At 45.0% G+C, this 12500-nt stretch overlaps 2 protein-coding genes across 14 annotated transcripts in view; both read right to left on the bottom strand.

The window, feature by feature from the left end:
- The window catches only part of LOC138608280 (nucleoside diphosphate kinase B-like), a 4098-nt gene extending 953 nt beyond the window's left edge, over positions 1-3145 (bottom strand). Inside the window, exons 1-3 of the mRNA XM_069680820.1 lie at positions 3042-3145; positions 1042-1174; positions 106-207 (exon numbers count right to left, since the gene is read on the bottom strand). Coding sequence (XP_069536921.1) covers positions 106-207; positions 1042-1158 — 219 coding nt within the window. The 5' untranslated portion in view covers positions 1159-1174; positions 3042-3145. The remainder of the gene's footprint in view (positions 1-105; positions 208-1041; positions 1175-3041) is intronic.
- A 3853-nt stretch (positions 3146-6998) lies between these two features.
- The window catches only part of rapgefl1 (Rap guanine nucleotide exchange factor (GEF)-like 1), a 38763-nt gene continuing 33261 nt past the window's right edge, over positions 6999-12500 (bottom strand). The window contains exons 16-19 of one of the 13 annotated variants that reach the window (XM_069680841.1): positions 9189-12500; positions 8729-9126; positions 8620-8686; positions 6999-8546 (exon numbers count right to left, since the gene is read on the bottom strand). The exon at positions 9189-12500 is cut by the window's right edge and continues 2563 nt beyond it. The gene's annotated coding sequence lies outside the window, so the exon portion shown is untranslated. Of the gene's footprint in view, positions 8547-8576; positions 9127-9188 lie in introns of all 13 variants that reach the window. The other 12 variants (XM_069680845.1, XM_069680840.1, XM_069680839.1 and 9 more) reach the window with 12 other exon arrangements.

Here is a 12500-nt window from a genome sequence, read left to right as displayed (position 1 = left end):
TTAAATGGAAAGAGATAAAAAGAGAAAGATATCTGACAGAGTGCCAGAGATGCACAGGATGACTGTGTGTGTGTGTGTGTGTGTGTGTGTGTGTGCGTGCGTTACCATGGCGAGGACGGGTCCAGAGGACATGTATTTGCAGAGACCAGCGTAGAAAGGCATGTCCTTCAGGTCCAGGTAGTGCTTCTTCATGTGGTCCTCAGAGGCCTGCAGACAGAGCGTCACTTACTACCTTCATGTTTTCATGTCTCATCAACAACACGCGATGGGTCTGTAGCACACTGTGTGTACATGATGACACATATGATAACTTGTGTTGTGAAGCTGTAGCTGTACAAACAGTGAACTGGAGGCGACACACCTGAACAGACCCTTTAGTTTAGCATGATGCTCTGCTAACTGTGCACAGTGCTGGGACAGGTTAGCCTTAGCGTCAGTGTGTTAGCATGATTAGCTGTTGTGCTGGGTTGTGTTCTCCCCCTTTGATCCTTACAAGTTATAAATGTCCACCTGTAGATGACACGTCGCTGTTTATCTCAGCTTCACCGGATGGTTCTGAAGAAAACTGAAGCTTGAGTTCATCCTCTCACACACACGCACACGCACACGCACACGCACACGCACACACACACGCACACACACGCACACACACACGATTCATTTACACCCAGGGAGGGGATCAACGCTGCCAAGCACAACAGCTGGGAATAACTTTCCTGAGTGTGTGATAGTGATACAAGTGTGAGTCCTTCAGAGGAGCTGTCACATTCAGCAGCTCAGCAGCTGTCATCTCCTCCCCCGGATCCCATGGCTACTCCGTGTGTGCTGCGCTTGTACCTTAGTGAGGAGCAGCACACCTGCCACACCTGTCAGGAGCTCGAAGAGCACCTCCTACTTTACACCAGTTTAAAAGTTAGGAGGAGTTGATGTGAACTAAACCTTTTCATGCTGTTAGACGACCTGCTCTTTGTTCAGCTCTCTCTTCATCAAATAAAGTCCTGCACAGACTTATAACCACCGTCCGGCTGTCGTCATGGTTACCTGCATGAATTTGGCAGCAACCAGCCTGAAGCCTCTGGTCTCAAAACGCTTGATGATCTCACCACACAGTCCTCTCTGGACGCCATCGGGCTTCACGGCAATGAAGGTACGCTCCATGTCGGCTGAGAGAAGGCTGCAGACACACGGCACCACAGAAGAAGAAAGAGCTCATTTTAACACAGTGATACATAATGAGAGGCCTGCACCATGTGTTACTGAGACTCACACACACACACACACACACACACACACAGGTCACACACACACACACAAACTGGAAACCAGTGGCCTCTCAGGCTCTCTGGTTCCTTCTGTGTAACAGTGGCTGAAAGCGTCCTGGTGGAAACATGTCCATCATGAGTCCCTGACTAATCGTGGATGTCAGTAACTCCGTGTTGGTTTCCTGTTTGTGGATCTGATTCCCCCCATTAGAGAAACGTCACTCTGCTGAATGTGAAACTGCCCCTGAGTGATTCTGGCGACGTCTTCTTCTCTTTCAGCGGTGAGGAAGCATCGGCTGAAAGACGACACCGGCGCAGACAAAGCTTTCTAATTATACTGCCCGCTGGTATCTGTTCATGTGAAGCTGATACGCTGACGGCAGCTGGCTCTGGCAGGAATTCAGGCTGAGAGGGCGGAAAACCCCGACGGCTCCAGGGGTGATGTTTCTGAGAGTCTAATTAGGGTTCGGGGTCACATATCGAGGTCATGTTCTGCTCATTTATCAAACACAACGTTTTACCAGATGACCGACAGTGGGACGGTTTCACTGGTTCTGTTAGTCCAGCTTCATCACTCCTGTTATTATTGTAACTCTATGAACTGAACTCTGCAGTTAATCTACATGGTGAGGCTAGTGAGGCTCATGCTAACAAACAGGACACGATCAAACATTCTGCTAAGAACTGATCGCTGAAGTCTGCAGTCAGTTTGTTTGTTTTATTTAGTTGATTAAATTATTGTTGCTGTGTTTGTCACTGAGGCTTCTGTGTTTGTCCTCTGCTTTTATAAAAAGCTGCCCACGCCTTCACTCCTTCAGTGTCCTCGAACAGACACTTCTGACCTCTGACCTCCACGTGAGTACAGAGACTTCCTGTAAAGAGCGGAATCATTTAACTTCTATAATTAAAACAGTCAATCAGTTCATTTGCTGACACAGAGATGCTTCTGTATGACGTCGAGCTTCAGCGGACCAATCAGGACGGCTCTCACTGAGGGGTGGAAGCAGACCAAAGGGCCACATCGTGTGCTCGTCACCAGCGTGGATGGAGACTTTCAGGCAACAGGAAGTGTTTGCTGTAGTTCAGGTGAATCATGTGACCTCAAAGTAAATTGAATATTTACATCTGATAAAACTGAGTGTGTCTTCGTCTGTTACGTGTTTTTATGTAGAGACAATATTATTTTTATTAACTACTTTACTTGTAAAATGATAAATGTCAAACTTTCATTTGTTTTCTGTCTTGTTCTAAAATACTTGTAGACTTTGACTTTCTCAGGTTCTCAACAAAAGATATAAAACCAAAGGTTTGTGGAGGACGGCGGAACGTCCAGACTAAAAACACTGGTGTTCCTTTGAGCCCACAGACCTGTGAGGAACCGATCGCCGGTCTCTGTCCCTCGTTTGGTCTTGAACGCACCACCAGTCTGCAGCTGTTCAGCGCGTCAGTGCAACAAACACATGTGTTGCTGCAGGATGACACAGGCTTACTACATGCTTTATAATGAGTCCATATAACGTCCTCTCTGAGCAAAGAAATAAACGAGTGTCTGCAGCCAATGAATGTCCAACATGTGCATCACATGACAAACCTGCCAACACTGAAACTAACAGTTAGCGTGGCTCAGACACAAGAAGCAGAGCGAACACCTGCAGTAAATGCACATGTGCTGCTCGCAGACTCTCGAGAGCTCCTGTTCAGTGGCTGTATGGTCCGTGTCATACCTGTACCTGTATCATCAGAGACAAACAACACGTGGATTCAGGTGGTCATATCTACCTTGGTTTCGGGTTGAGGAGAACTTGTGAAGACGAGCAGCGGGGATGCGATCACCGAGGCCAAAGACCCGAAAAGGAGCTCTATATAAAGGCTTTACTGTGGGAGGGGGGCGTCAAAAATGTGTGTGTGTGTGTGTGTGTGTGTGTGTTTGTGTGTGTGTGTTTGTGTGTTGGGGGGTGGACTTTGTGTGTTCACTATGAGTGGCTGAATCTCTGTTGCTGGTTGAAAAATCTGTCCAAGAAGAGTCACAAGTTCAGATCTGTGTGTGCGTGTGTGTGTGTGTGTGTGTGTGTGTGTGTGTGTGTGTGTGTTCATCTATCTCTGTGGGGACCAGTTTGATCCTAAAACATTCTGTAGAAGCTTTGTTACAATCTTCCTGACTTAAAATCGTCTGAGCTCGCAAAAATAGATTTCAGAAAGCGAGGATTACTTTTGTTCAAACTGAGGAGACGTTCAGAAAGAGAGGACGATATTTATAAACGTAAGGAACATTGTGGAGAGTGAGGACAAGTTCAGGTGTGTGTGTGTGTGTGCCTGTTTACCTATCTTTGTGGGGACCCATTTCAATTTTAGATCTTGAAAGTGAGGACATCTGTGCACAGAGGAACATTTCCAAAAGAGAAGTCATTTCTTTAAGAAAGAGTTGACTTAAAAAAAAACTGAGGCTGTGCTCAGAAGGACAGAAGGTTTGGAAGACATTTTTAAGGAATGGAAATTTGTGCAAAGAGAAAATGTTCAGAGAGAGACGACTTTTCTTTAAATTTACAACATTTTTTTAAATTGATGACTTTTTTTTCAATTGAAAAATGTTTTTAAATTGACGACATTTTTGAGAAATGGGGACATGAGAGGAAAGTGTGTAAATCTTTCTAAAGTTAGAATTTTTCTTGGAATGGCACACTGTCTCTAAAACCACAGTACCCATGATCCTCGGTTGCCATTACGCTCCACACAGAGCTGCTTGGAGCTCAGGAAACTAATACAGAAGTGTAGCATGAATTTCTTTATGGTGGGTAAAAATAACCAAACAGGATTATGAGGAACAATCGGTGATCGAGCACATGGAGGGGATGTGAACAGCTGATGTGTAAGTAAAGCAGCAGGTGGCTGAGTTCAGTGCTGACAGGACTGAGTCGGAGCCAACACGCTGACTGTATGTATGAGGGAGGAGTCCCTCACTATGAGATGCTACTGACTGAGTCCATACAAGAACCAACTGATGTCAGTGAGTTTGTGGTGTCCTGTGCACACATCAGAAAGAGCTGTTTTATATAGTTTTTATTTTTGCTTCATTCAGTCAAATTAACGTGTTTCTGTTTGTCTGACTGGATGATTTTATTATCTTCTGGTTACTGAAAAATAAATCAATTTACAATTTAATTAATAGATTAAATATGTGATTGAAAGGTCCAAACACCAACCGAACACATGACTGTCACTGCAGTGAAGGGATGATGCTACTGGGATGGGCTAAGCTAGGTAGCTTTAGCAGTTGTTTAGCGGGAAACCATGATTAGATAATTCTGCTTCTTTTTTAGATAAATGGATGACGACCCCTAAACCAGGAAGTCAGTTAATGTTGATGGATGCTCTTTAATAAAACGAGATGTAGCAAAATGTCAGTAAACTTTAGTGCTACAGCTAGCCGTAGCTACAGCTAGCTGTGGCGACTTTGCCAGCTAGGCTATACTTGATACAGCACTCTTTCTGTTACATTATGCACATTTCTATCTATATATAGTCACATGAGTAACATATATGACAGGACCATTAGAACATATCAGTATATCAGACATACAGTCAGCGTGTTGGCTCAGACTCAGTCCTGTCAGCACGGCCATGTTTGCTCTGCAGGCTGAACTCAGTCACCTGCTGCTTCACTCAGATATCAGTGTTCACATTTCCTGCTGCATCAGTCCGTTCATGAGACCGACCACCAGACAGACGGGCCGATAACACGTCCTAAAGTCAGAGCGTCTAAATGCACATTTAGTAACCAAGCTTTGTCCACATAATAACTTACAGAACTTTTTTATGGAATAAATCGACTCCGAGGCCCTTAGAGCATTGAGAGACATCCAATCAGAGAGCCTCAGATTCTGTCGCCATGCAGCTGAAGGCGGAGTTTAGATAGAGTCAAATCTGAGTCGCTGGAAAAATTTGCTTAGCTCCGCCCCCTCAGTTTCTGTTGCTATCCTGTCAATCTTTTCATCTTTGCACAAATTATTTACAGTTTGCAACAACTGGTCAGATTTACTACAAACACTTTGTCATTGTCAAAGTTTTTATCAGCTGTAGGTAGCTAGCAAGTAAGCTAAAGTTAGCTCCATGAGTAACAGATAGAAGCTAAGGCTAGCATGTCCCAGATCATCAATAAAATGTGTTCTTTGAGTTTGTTTTGCAAAGTAATTAGTAAAGTCTGTTCAGAAACACAGGACTGTCAGCCAAGGCAGGACGGCAGCAAGCTAGTAAGCTAGTTAGTTAGCTTAAGCAGAAGGTTAGCCTGTATCTTCCCTCTCCATCATGTTTGTATTGAACTATGACCTCATGTAGTTACTAAGACATGGATTAGTCAAAACAGGTGTTCCCACTGAAAGAGAACAGGGAGGAAGTAGCAGTCAGTATTTTGATATGGTTGACTAAGGATAGCTATGCTACCCTCCCAGCTAGCCTTCACATGATAGTGCTCCAGATGCTAATGCTACTTACAAGTTAATGCATCGGTAACAATATGCAAAAAGTAGAATCAGTAATGACACAGCTTGACAGGAGGGCTTCCACCTGCACAGCGCGTGCTTCGTGCCGTGTGCTGAGCTCACAGAAACTGTTCATGCTGAATGCAGCCGATCACTTGTGATCCAGCATTTCTCTGTGTGATCGATTTCCATCACACTTTCCTCCTGCTGCTTCGTGAACAGGTGGAATGTGTTATATAAGTGGGGGTCTCATCCTGCACCTGTTATATAATAACTGAATTTAGACAGCAACACACACACACACACACACACACACACACACACACACACACACACACACACTCCAACACTCTCCACTATATGTGTCTTTAATCTGAAGCTCCAACCTTCACCCTTCCCCCAAATTTGACCCTAAATATAAACCTTCTCCTAATCAGGGATGGAAAGCTGTCCTCCCTGGGGGGGCGCTGGTCCAATCTACAGTCCTGGGGGGGGGGGGGTAAAACACACCTCCCCTCTCACGCACACACTCCAGGTTTTAAGCCTTCTTACATTGCAGAGTGTTTGGACCACAGAAAGCTGCACAAACACAGCTGAGGCCTCTAATGTTACTGATGCACGTTCCTGCTTTAACTGCAGAAGAACAATGTGGTGAAGAGCTGCTCGGACGCTGCTGCTCTAAATGTGCTAACAGAAAGCTGCTTCACTCATGACATGTTCCCACTGCAGCCAAATCAGATGACAGCCCGTCAAACAGCTGTTAATATGTTAATAAGAAGTGAAGAGACGTTTGGGTGTAAACCGTCCACACGGAAGGATTATGACGCAGAAAGCAGAGCACGAGCACCTGCTCTGTCCATTAGCTACATGCTGCAGACACTCTGCATACCTGGACTTAGAATAGGTTTGGAAAGTAGACGTTTTAATTAATGTAGCGCCATCATCAGGTCAGTATATGAATGTGTCCAATTCTTTGGTTTGTGACCAAATACCTGCAGAAATAATGACATCACTTCAGTTATTTGCTAATGTTAGCATGCTAACAGGCTCAACTTCGAGGTGAACATGGTAAACATCTGTTAGGGTGTTCTACAGTGCTAACGGGAACAATGAGGGTGCCCACATGCTAACGCAGGCATCATGATTTACCATGCTCTCTTAGCTCAGCGTGTTAGCATGCTAAACGCTATGTCACTGAGTGTAGGACGTTCGTGTGGCAGATGAAACACAGACACACAGACAGGTGAGAGCGAGGCACAGGTGTTGTTGTCCAGAGGTTTTATTTCAGTGTCTGTAGTGTGACAGCAGAGGGAGCGACAGGTCCGGAGGAGACGAGACCACGTTCGGATGTTTCTCACTGTAACACCAGAATAATCACCTTCAGACACTCCACTCGGCTTTTTAACAATGTTAAAATAAGTCAACTAAATCTATTAAAGTTTCTAAACTCCAGCAGGCTTAGTGCGACACTGTGACGGGGACAAACCGATTTAATCTCGTCTGTTGTCTTATTATGAAATCAAAGTTCTTTACTTGATCAGCCGTCGACTTCAAGAATAAAGATTCAGTTTTTATGGGAACAAATTCAACTACAGTAAAACTTTTAGATCTGTGAAAATGTATACGGTTCCTAAGAAGCTGCATGTTGAGCATGTATTTAATCCTTCTCAGACATCGTCTTCAGTATGTGACGGTTTTATACACCTACACACGGTCCTGACTGCACATTTATAATCTCTGGATTGTCTCAGGATGTCACTTCTCCCGATCAGCTGCTGTAAAACATACATGACGGAGGCAGCACCTGTTTCCTGTAACGTATTCCACCCACCCCTCCAGGCCCCGCCTCCTCCAAGGCCTCTGCTCCAATCACATCGTCTGTCTGACGCTCACAGAAATAAGGACTTGTATCGATGTAAACAACCACTTCTGTACAAAAGAAAGAAACAGAAACAACCCCAAGCTTTAGATAGAAAACAAAAGAACGATTTAACTGTACAATTCATAAAGTCGTAAATCATCATGTGTCCGTCTCCTCGTCTCACTGTACACGTTCTCTCACTTACAAATAAAAACAACAAATCAATACTTCTCCTTGAGTTAGCATCACTCGCTCTCAGCTCATACATAAAATAGAGTCTCCGTTAGTATTTGCTATTTACATGGTTGCACTATGTACACACTTTTATTTTCAGTGTTTTCAAACAGGCGACGCAGCGGACGGCCTCGACCCAAGAGGCCGCTCGCCTCCCCAAATTATGCATCCCAGCAGAATTACAGGCAGAAGCTGTGATTGGTCCAAAGGTTTGAGTAGTTTTTGTTCAGGTTCGGATTAGAGACGGTTCACTTGTGTTTCTGCACAGAACTACGGTGGGATCCATAATAAAGCGCCCGTTACCCAGGAAGTGGTCCTGAGAGAGCCACTGGCAGACTAGTGATGATGTCATCTTCGCTGGGTTTCACACTTTGTACCCGACCAATCAGCCGCTAACGTCTCAACGAGACCTTTAACAGCAGACAGAGTCCTGAAAACTCGACCCCCCCGTCTGTGAGGGGACGTTTAACTTAGTTTGGATCAGCTGGTGTTACATGAATGTTTGTATTTAGTGACCCTCAGAGCTTAAAGTTTGAGCTCACGTTCTCGGGAGTTTGAACTCTAACCGTTTTCTTGTTCTTCATGTAGTGTCCTGATTTTAAACTTTTCATGAGTTTAAAAATCTAAAGAAACTTGTTGGAAGATCAAACTTTGTCTTTTGGCCGTTTGAACTTTGTTCTCAGGAGATTTAAACTCAGTGACCTGGTGTTTGACCTGGTGTTTGTGGAGTTTAAACTCAGTGACCTGGTGTTTGACCTGGTGTTTGTGGGAGTTTAAACTCAGTGACCTGGTGTTTGACCTGGTGTTTGTGGGAGTTTAAGCTCAGTGACCTGGTGTTTGACCTGGTGTTTGACCTGGTGTTTGTGGAGTTTAAACTCAGTGACCTGGTGTTTGACCTGGTGTTTGTGGGAGTTTAAACTCAGTGACCTGGTGTTTGACCTGGTGTTTGTGGGAGTTTTAGCTCAGTGACCTGGTGTTTGACCTGGTGTTTGACCTGGTGTTTGTGGGAGTTTAAACTCAGTGACCTGGTGTTTGACCTGGTGTTTGTGGGAGTTTAAGCTCAGTGACCTGGTGTTTGACCTGGTGTTTGACCTGGTGTTTGTGGAGTTTAAACTCAGTGACCTGGTGTTTGACCTGGTGTTTGTGGGAGTTTAAACTCAGTGACCTGGTGTTTGACCTGGTGTTTGTGGGAGTTTTAGCTCAGTGACCTGGTGTTTGACCTGGTGTTTGTGGGAGTTTAAGCTCAGTGACCTGGTGTTTGACCTGGTGTTTGTGGGAGTTTAAACTCAGTGACCTGGTGTTTGTGGGAGTTTAAACTCAGTGACCTGGTGTTTGTGGGAGTTTAAACTCAGTGACCTGGTGTTTGACCTGGTGTTTGTGGGAGTTTAAGCTCAGTGACCTGGTGTTTGACCTGGTGTTTGTGGGAGTTTAAGCTCAGTGACCTGGTGTTTGACCTGGTGTTTGTGGGAGTTTAAGCTCAGTGACCTGGTGTTTGACCTGGTGTTTGTGGGAGTTTAAACTCAGTGACCTGGTGTTTGACCTGGTGTTTGTGGGAGTTTAAGCTCAGTGACCTGGTGTTTGACCTGGTGTTTGTGGGAGTTTAAACTCAGTGACCTGGTGTTTGACCTGGTGTTTGTGGGAGTTTAAGCTCAGTGACCTGGTGTTTGACCTGGTGTTTGTGGGAGTTTAAGCTCAGTGACCTGGTGTTTGACCTGGTGTTTGTGGGAGTTTAAACTCAGTGACCTGGTGTTTGACCTGGTGTTTGTGGGAGTTTAAGCTCAGTGACCTGGTGTTTGACCTGGTGTTTGTGGGAGTTTAAGCTCAGTGACCTGGTGTTTGACCTGGTGTTTGTGGGAGTTTAAGCTCAGTGACCTGGTGTTTGACCTGGTGTTTGTGGGAGTTTAAACTCAGTGACCTGGTGTTTGACCTGGTGTTTGTGGGAGTTTAAACTCAGTGACCTGGTGTTTGACCTGGTGTTTGTGGGAGTTTAAACTCAGTGACCTGGTGTTTGACCTGGTGTTTGTGGGAGTTTAAACTCAGTGACCTGGTGTTTGACCTGGTGTTTGTGGGAGTTTAAGTTCAGTGACCTGGTGTTTGACCTGGTGTTTGTGGGAGTTTAAGCTCCGCCCTGTTCTTCTTTGGAATCAAACATGTTTGTGTCGTGTTGCCGCAGGTCTCAAACTAAGCTTGTGTTCTTCTCGTGTATGCTGGAAAAGGCCTTCTGTCTGATGTGTTAAAGGTCTCGTTAAAACAGACGTGCAGGTTTTGTCCCGTCCAGAATCGAGCTCTTCACACGTCACTGTGTTCACATTCTGTTCCTGTCCTGAGTTTACCTCCAATCAGATCACCTGCTGTAAAAACATGAGAGGAAGGAGTGATGTAGCTTTGTACTGTGGGTGTGGTCAGTACACTGTGACATCACTAGTGGGCGTGGTCACAAGCTTTAAACCAGCGTGTTGTTTGACTCTAAGCTGCGACGTGTTTCTGGACGGGATCGGCCTCACTGAGCTTCACACACGCGATGTTATGGTACAAATGGAGAATGATAAAGTCTCACCGGCCACCAGAACTGAGCACAGACGACTTTTTAAACCATTTACACCTTTAAGTTAATCTGTACAAACACGTGAGCCGTCCGGACTGAAGAGTTTCACCCCGACCAGTCCAACAGCATTAATATTCATCTTACTGTAAATGATCCCCAATAATCCAACATGATGGACTCGTTAGTAGAAACGATGTCCTTCCTCATGTCAGAGCACGGCGGCTGTTTCAGCTGTTTTATATCTATGAGTGAAATCTGAGAGCAGCAAGGAGGCTTTTATTTTGAAGGGGCTGCCAAATTAGACGTTTTCTTAAAGCGACAGCATGTTGAACATGTTGCAGTGAAACTCTTCAGTTTCTGTAAAAAGTGTTTGAAATCATTTTGTCTGCAGCCGAGTGGATAAATCTTTATGAAACTAAATATTCTTTCTTTCACAATAAAACGTTAAATGAATAACGATGTGTTTGTGGAGCGTTCAGCTGCTGCTCCGGCTCGGCCTCAGACAAACTGTGTGTTTACAGCGCAGACGGCTCTCACTCGGTGAACACAGGCTGCACTCAGACTTGGTGGTGATCACAGCAGAAAAACAACAACTCTGTAGATTTCTATTATTATAGTAAATATGACTCAAGTGTGATCAGCTGTACAAACACAGAACCAATCGATTGCAACACAACTGGACTCAACTGAACCGAAACGCGACTGAAAATCTAGAAGAAAGAGTAAACAAAACCTCTCTGTGTCTCTGAGCCCTGAGGTTTGGCAAAAGTGCTTCGTTGCGGCGATAAATCGACCAACCGGCTTCACTTCCTGTCGCTCTGTTATTGCCTCGACCGTTAACTCGCCAATCCAACCAACCGGCCAATAGTAGGGCGGCTTGTTCACCTGATCCTTCCTTAAAGCCGATTGGTCGTTGAGATGTGACAGCAGTTAGATACAAACGCTGAGAAGACTTCCTCTTTCGTCTCTCGGGTGTGATGTCATCCAGTAAACACAGCTGATTGGCTGCAGTCTGACGATCAGGTCAGTCAGCTTGTGATCATCTTCAGTCACTTTGTTAAAGGAACACACCTGTTTGTGTTTGCATGTTTGAACCAGTCACACCTTTTATGTGTTTTAGATTTAAAGTCAAACGTGTGAAAGCCAGCGGCGTCCTGACCAGCATCTACCTCCAACTAAAGACATCACTTATCGTAATTCCTCTGATCGACAGCTGGTGGCGCCGACCAGGGCTGTACTCTGTAGACTGTGTAAGAAGTGGACGTAGCCTGCAGGTTGAAAAAGTAAAGGCTATGGTGAAGTGCCCTAAACCTGAATAATTTTAAATGTCCAGCAGGGGGCGACTCAGTCTGATCCCATAGAAGTCTATGAGAACATGCTCCTCCTCCTCTCCTGATGTATTCCCTCAGTAAACATGTTCCTAATGACTTTATGGTCTCAGTCTCTAGTTTCAAGTCTTCTTCAACACAGCATGATGTTCATTTAGTCACTGATGCTCCCATTGAGAGTCACACACACCAGGAAGAGGGGCGGGGTTAGGGGGGCAGGGCTACCTGTGATTGACAAGTGGCTACCATGGCGACCTGAAAAATGTTTAGCTTTTGGTTGTACTAAAAGACCAAAGAGACCCAAATTAGCATCCCAATAATATCGCTGGTACTGTGAATTACAGATGCTCTTTGCTAACTAAGCTAGTGCTAATGTTGGCTGATAATGTAGTTTCTGTTAGCCTGTCACTCTGCTCTAGCTCCACCCTCTCGTCCACTTCAGGTTCCAAGATGGCTGCGACCAATACGCCGAACTTGTGGCTTGGAAGCGGTAGAGCTTAAATCAATGAATGACGCCACAGTGGCTACGCCCACTTCTTACACAGTCATCAGCGCCCTCTGGTGGACAAAGTCTGATGATAAAATAGATTAAAATTTCCACTGAACTGAATGTTGAAGTTTCTTATTGCATGATTTATAATCTGATGCCGACACATGACGGGAGTATCAGCTGTGTAATGTAGAAGTGAAGCGACGCCTGCAGCTGACTGACACTGACAGCTGGGTCATATAAACCAGGTGTCAGTCATCCTGGTGAAGGTGCAGCGTGGACATGTTTGTAGTAACCTGGTTGAA

Source organism: Semicossyphus pulcher, unplaced genomic scaffold, assembly GCF_022749685.1.
Source record: "Semicossyphus pulcher isolate SPU_LCO1_2020_fin unplaced genomic scaffold, fSemPul1.0.p SCAF_48, whole genome shotgun sequence".
NCBI lineage: Eukaryota > Metazoa > Chordata > Actinopteri > Labriformes > Labridae > Semicossyphus > Semicossyphus pulcher.
This window is presented reverse-complemented; position numbering and strand designations above follow the sequence as displayed.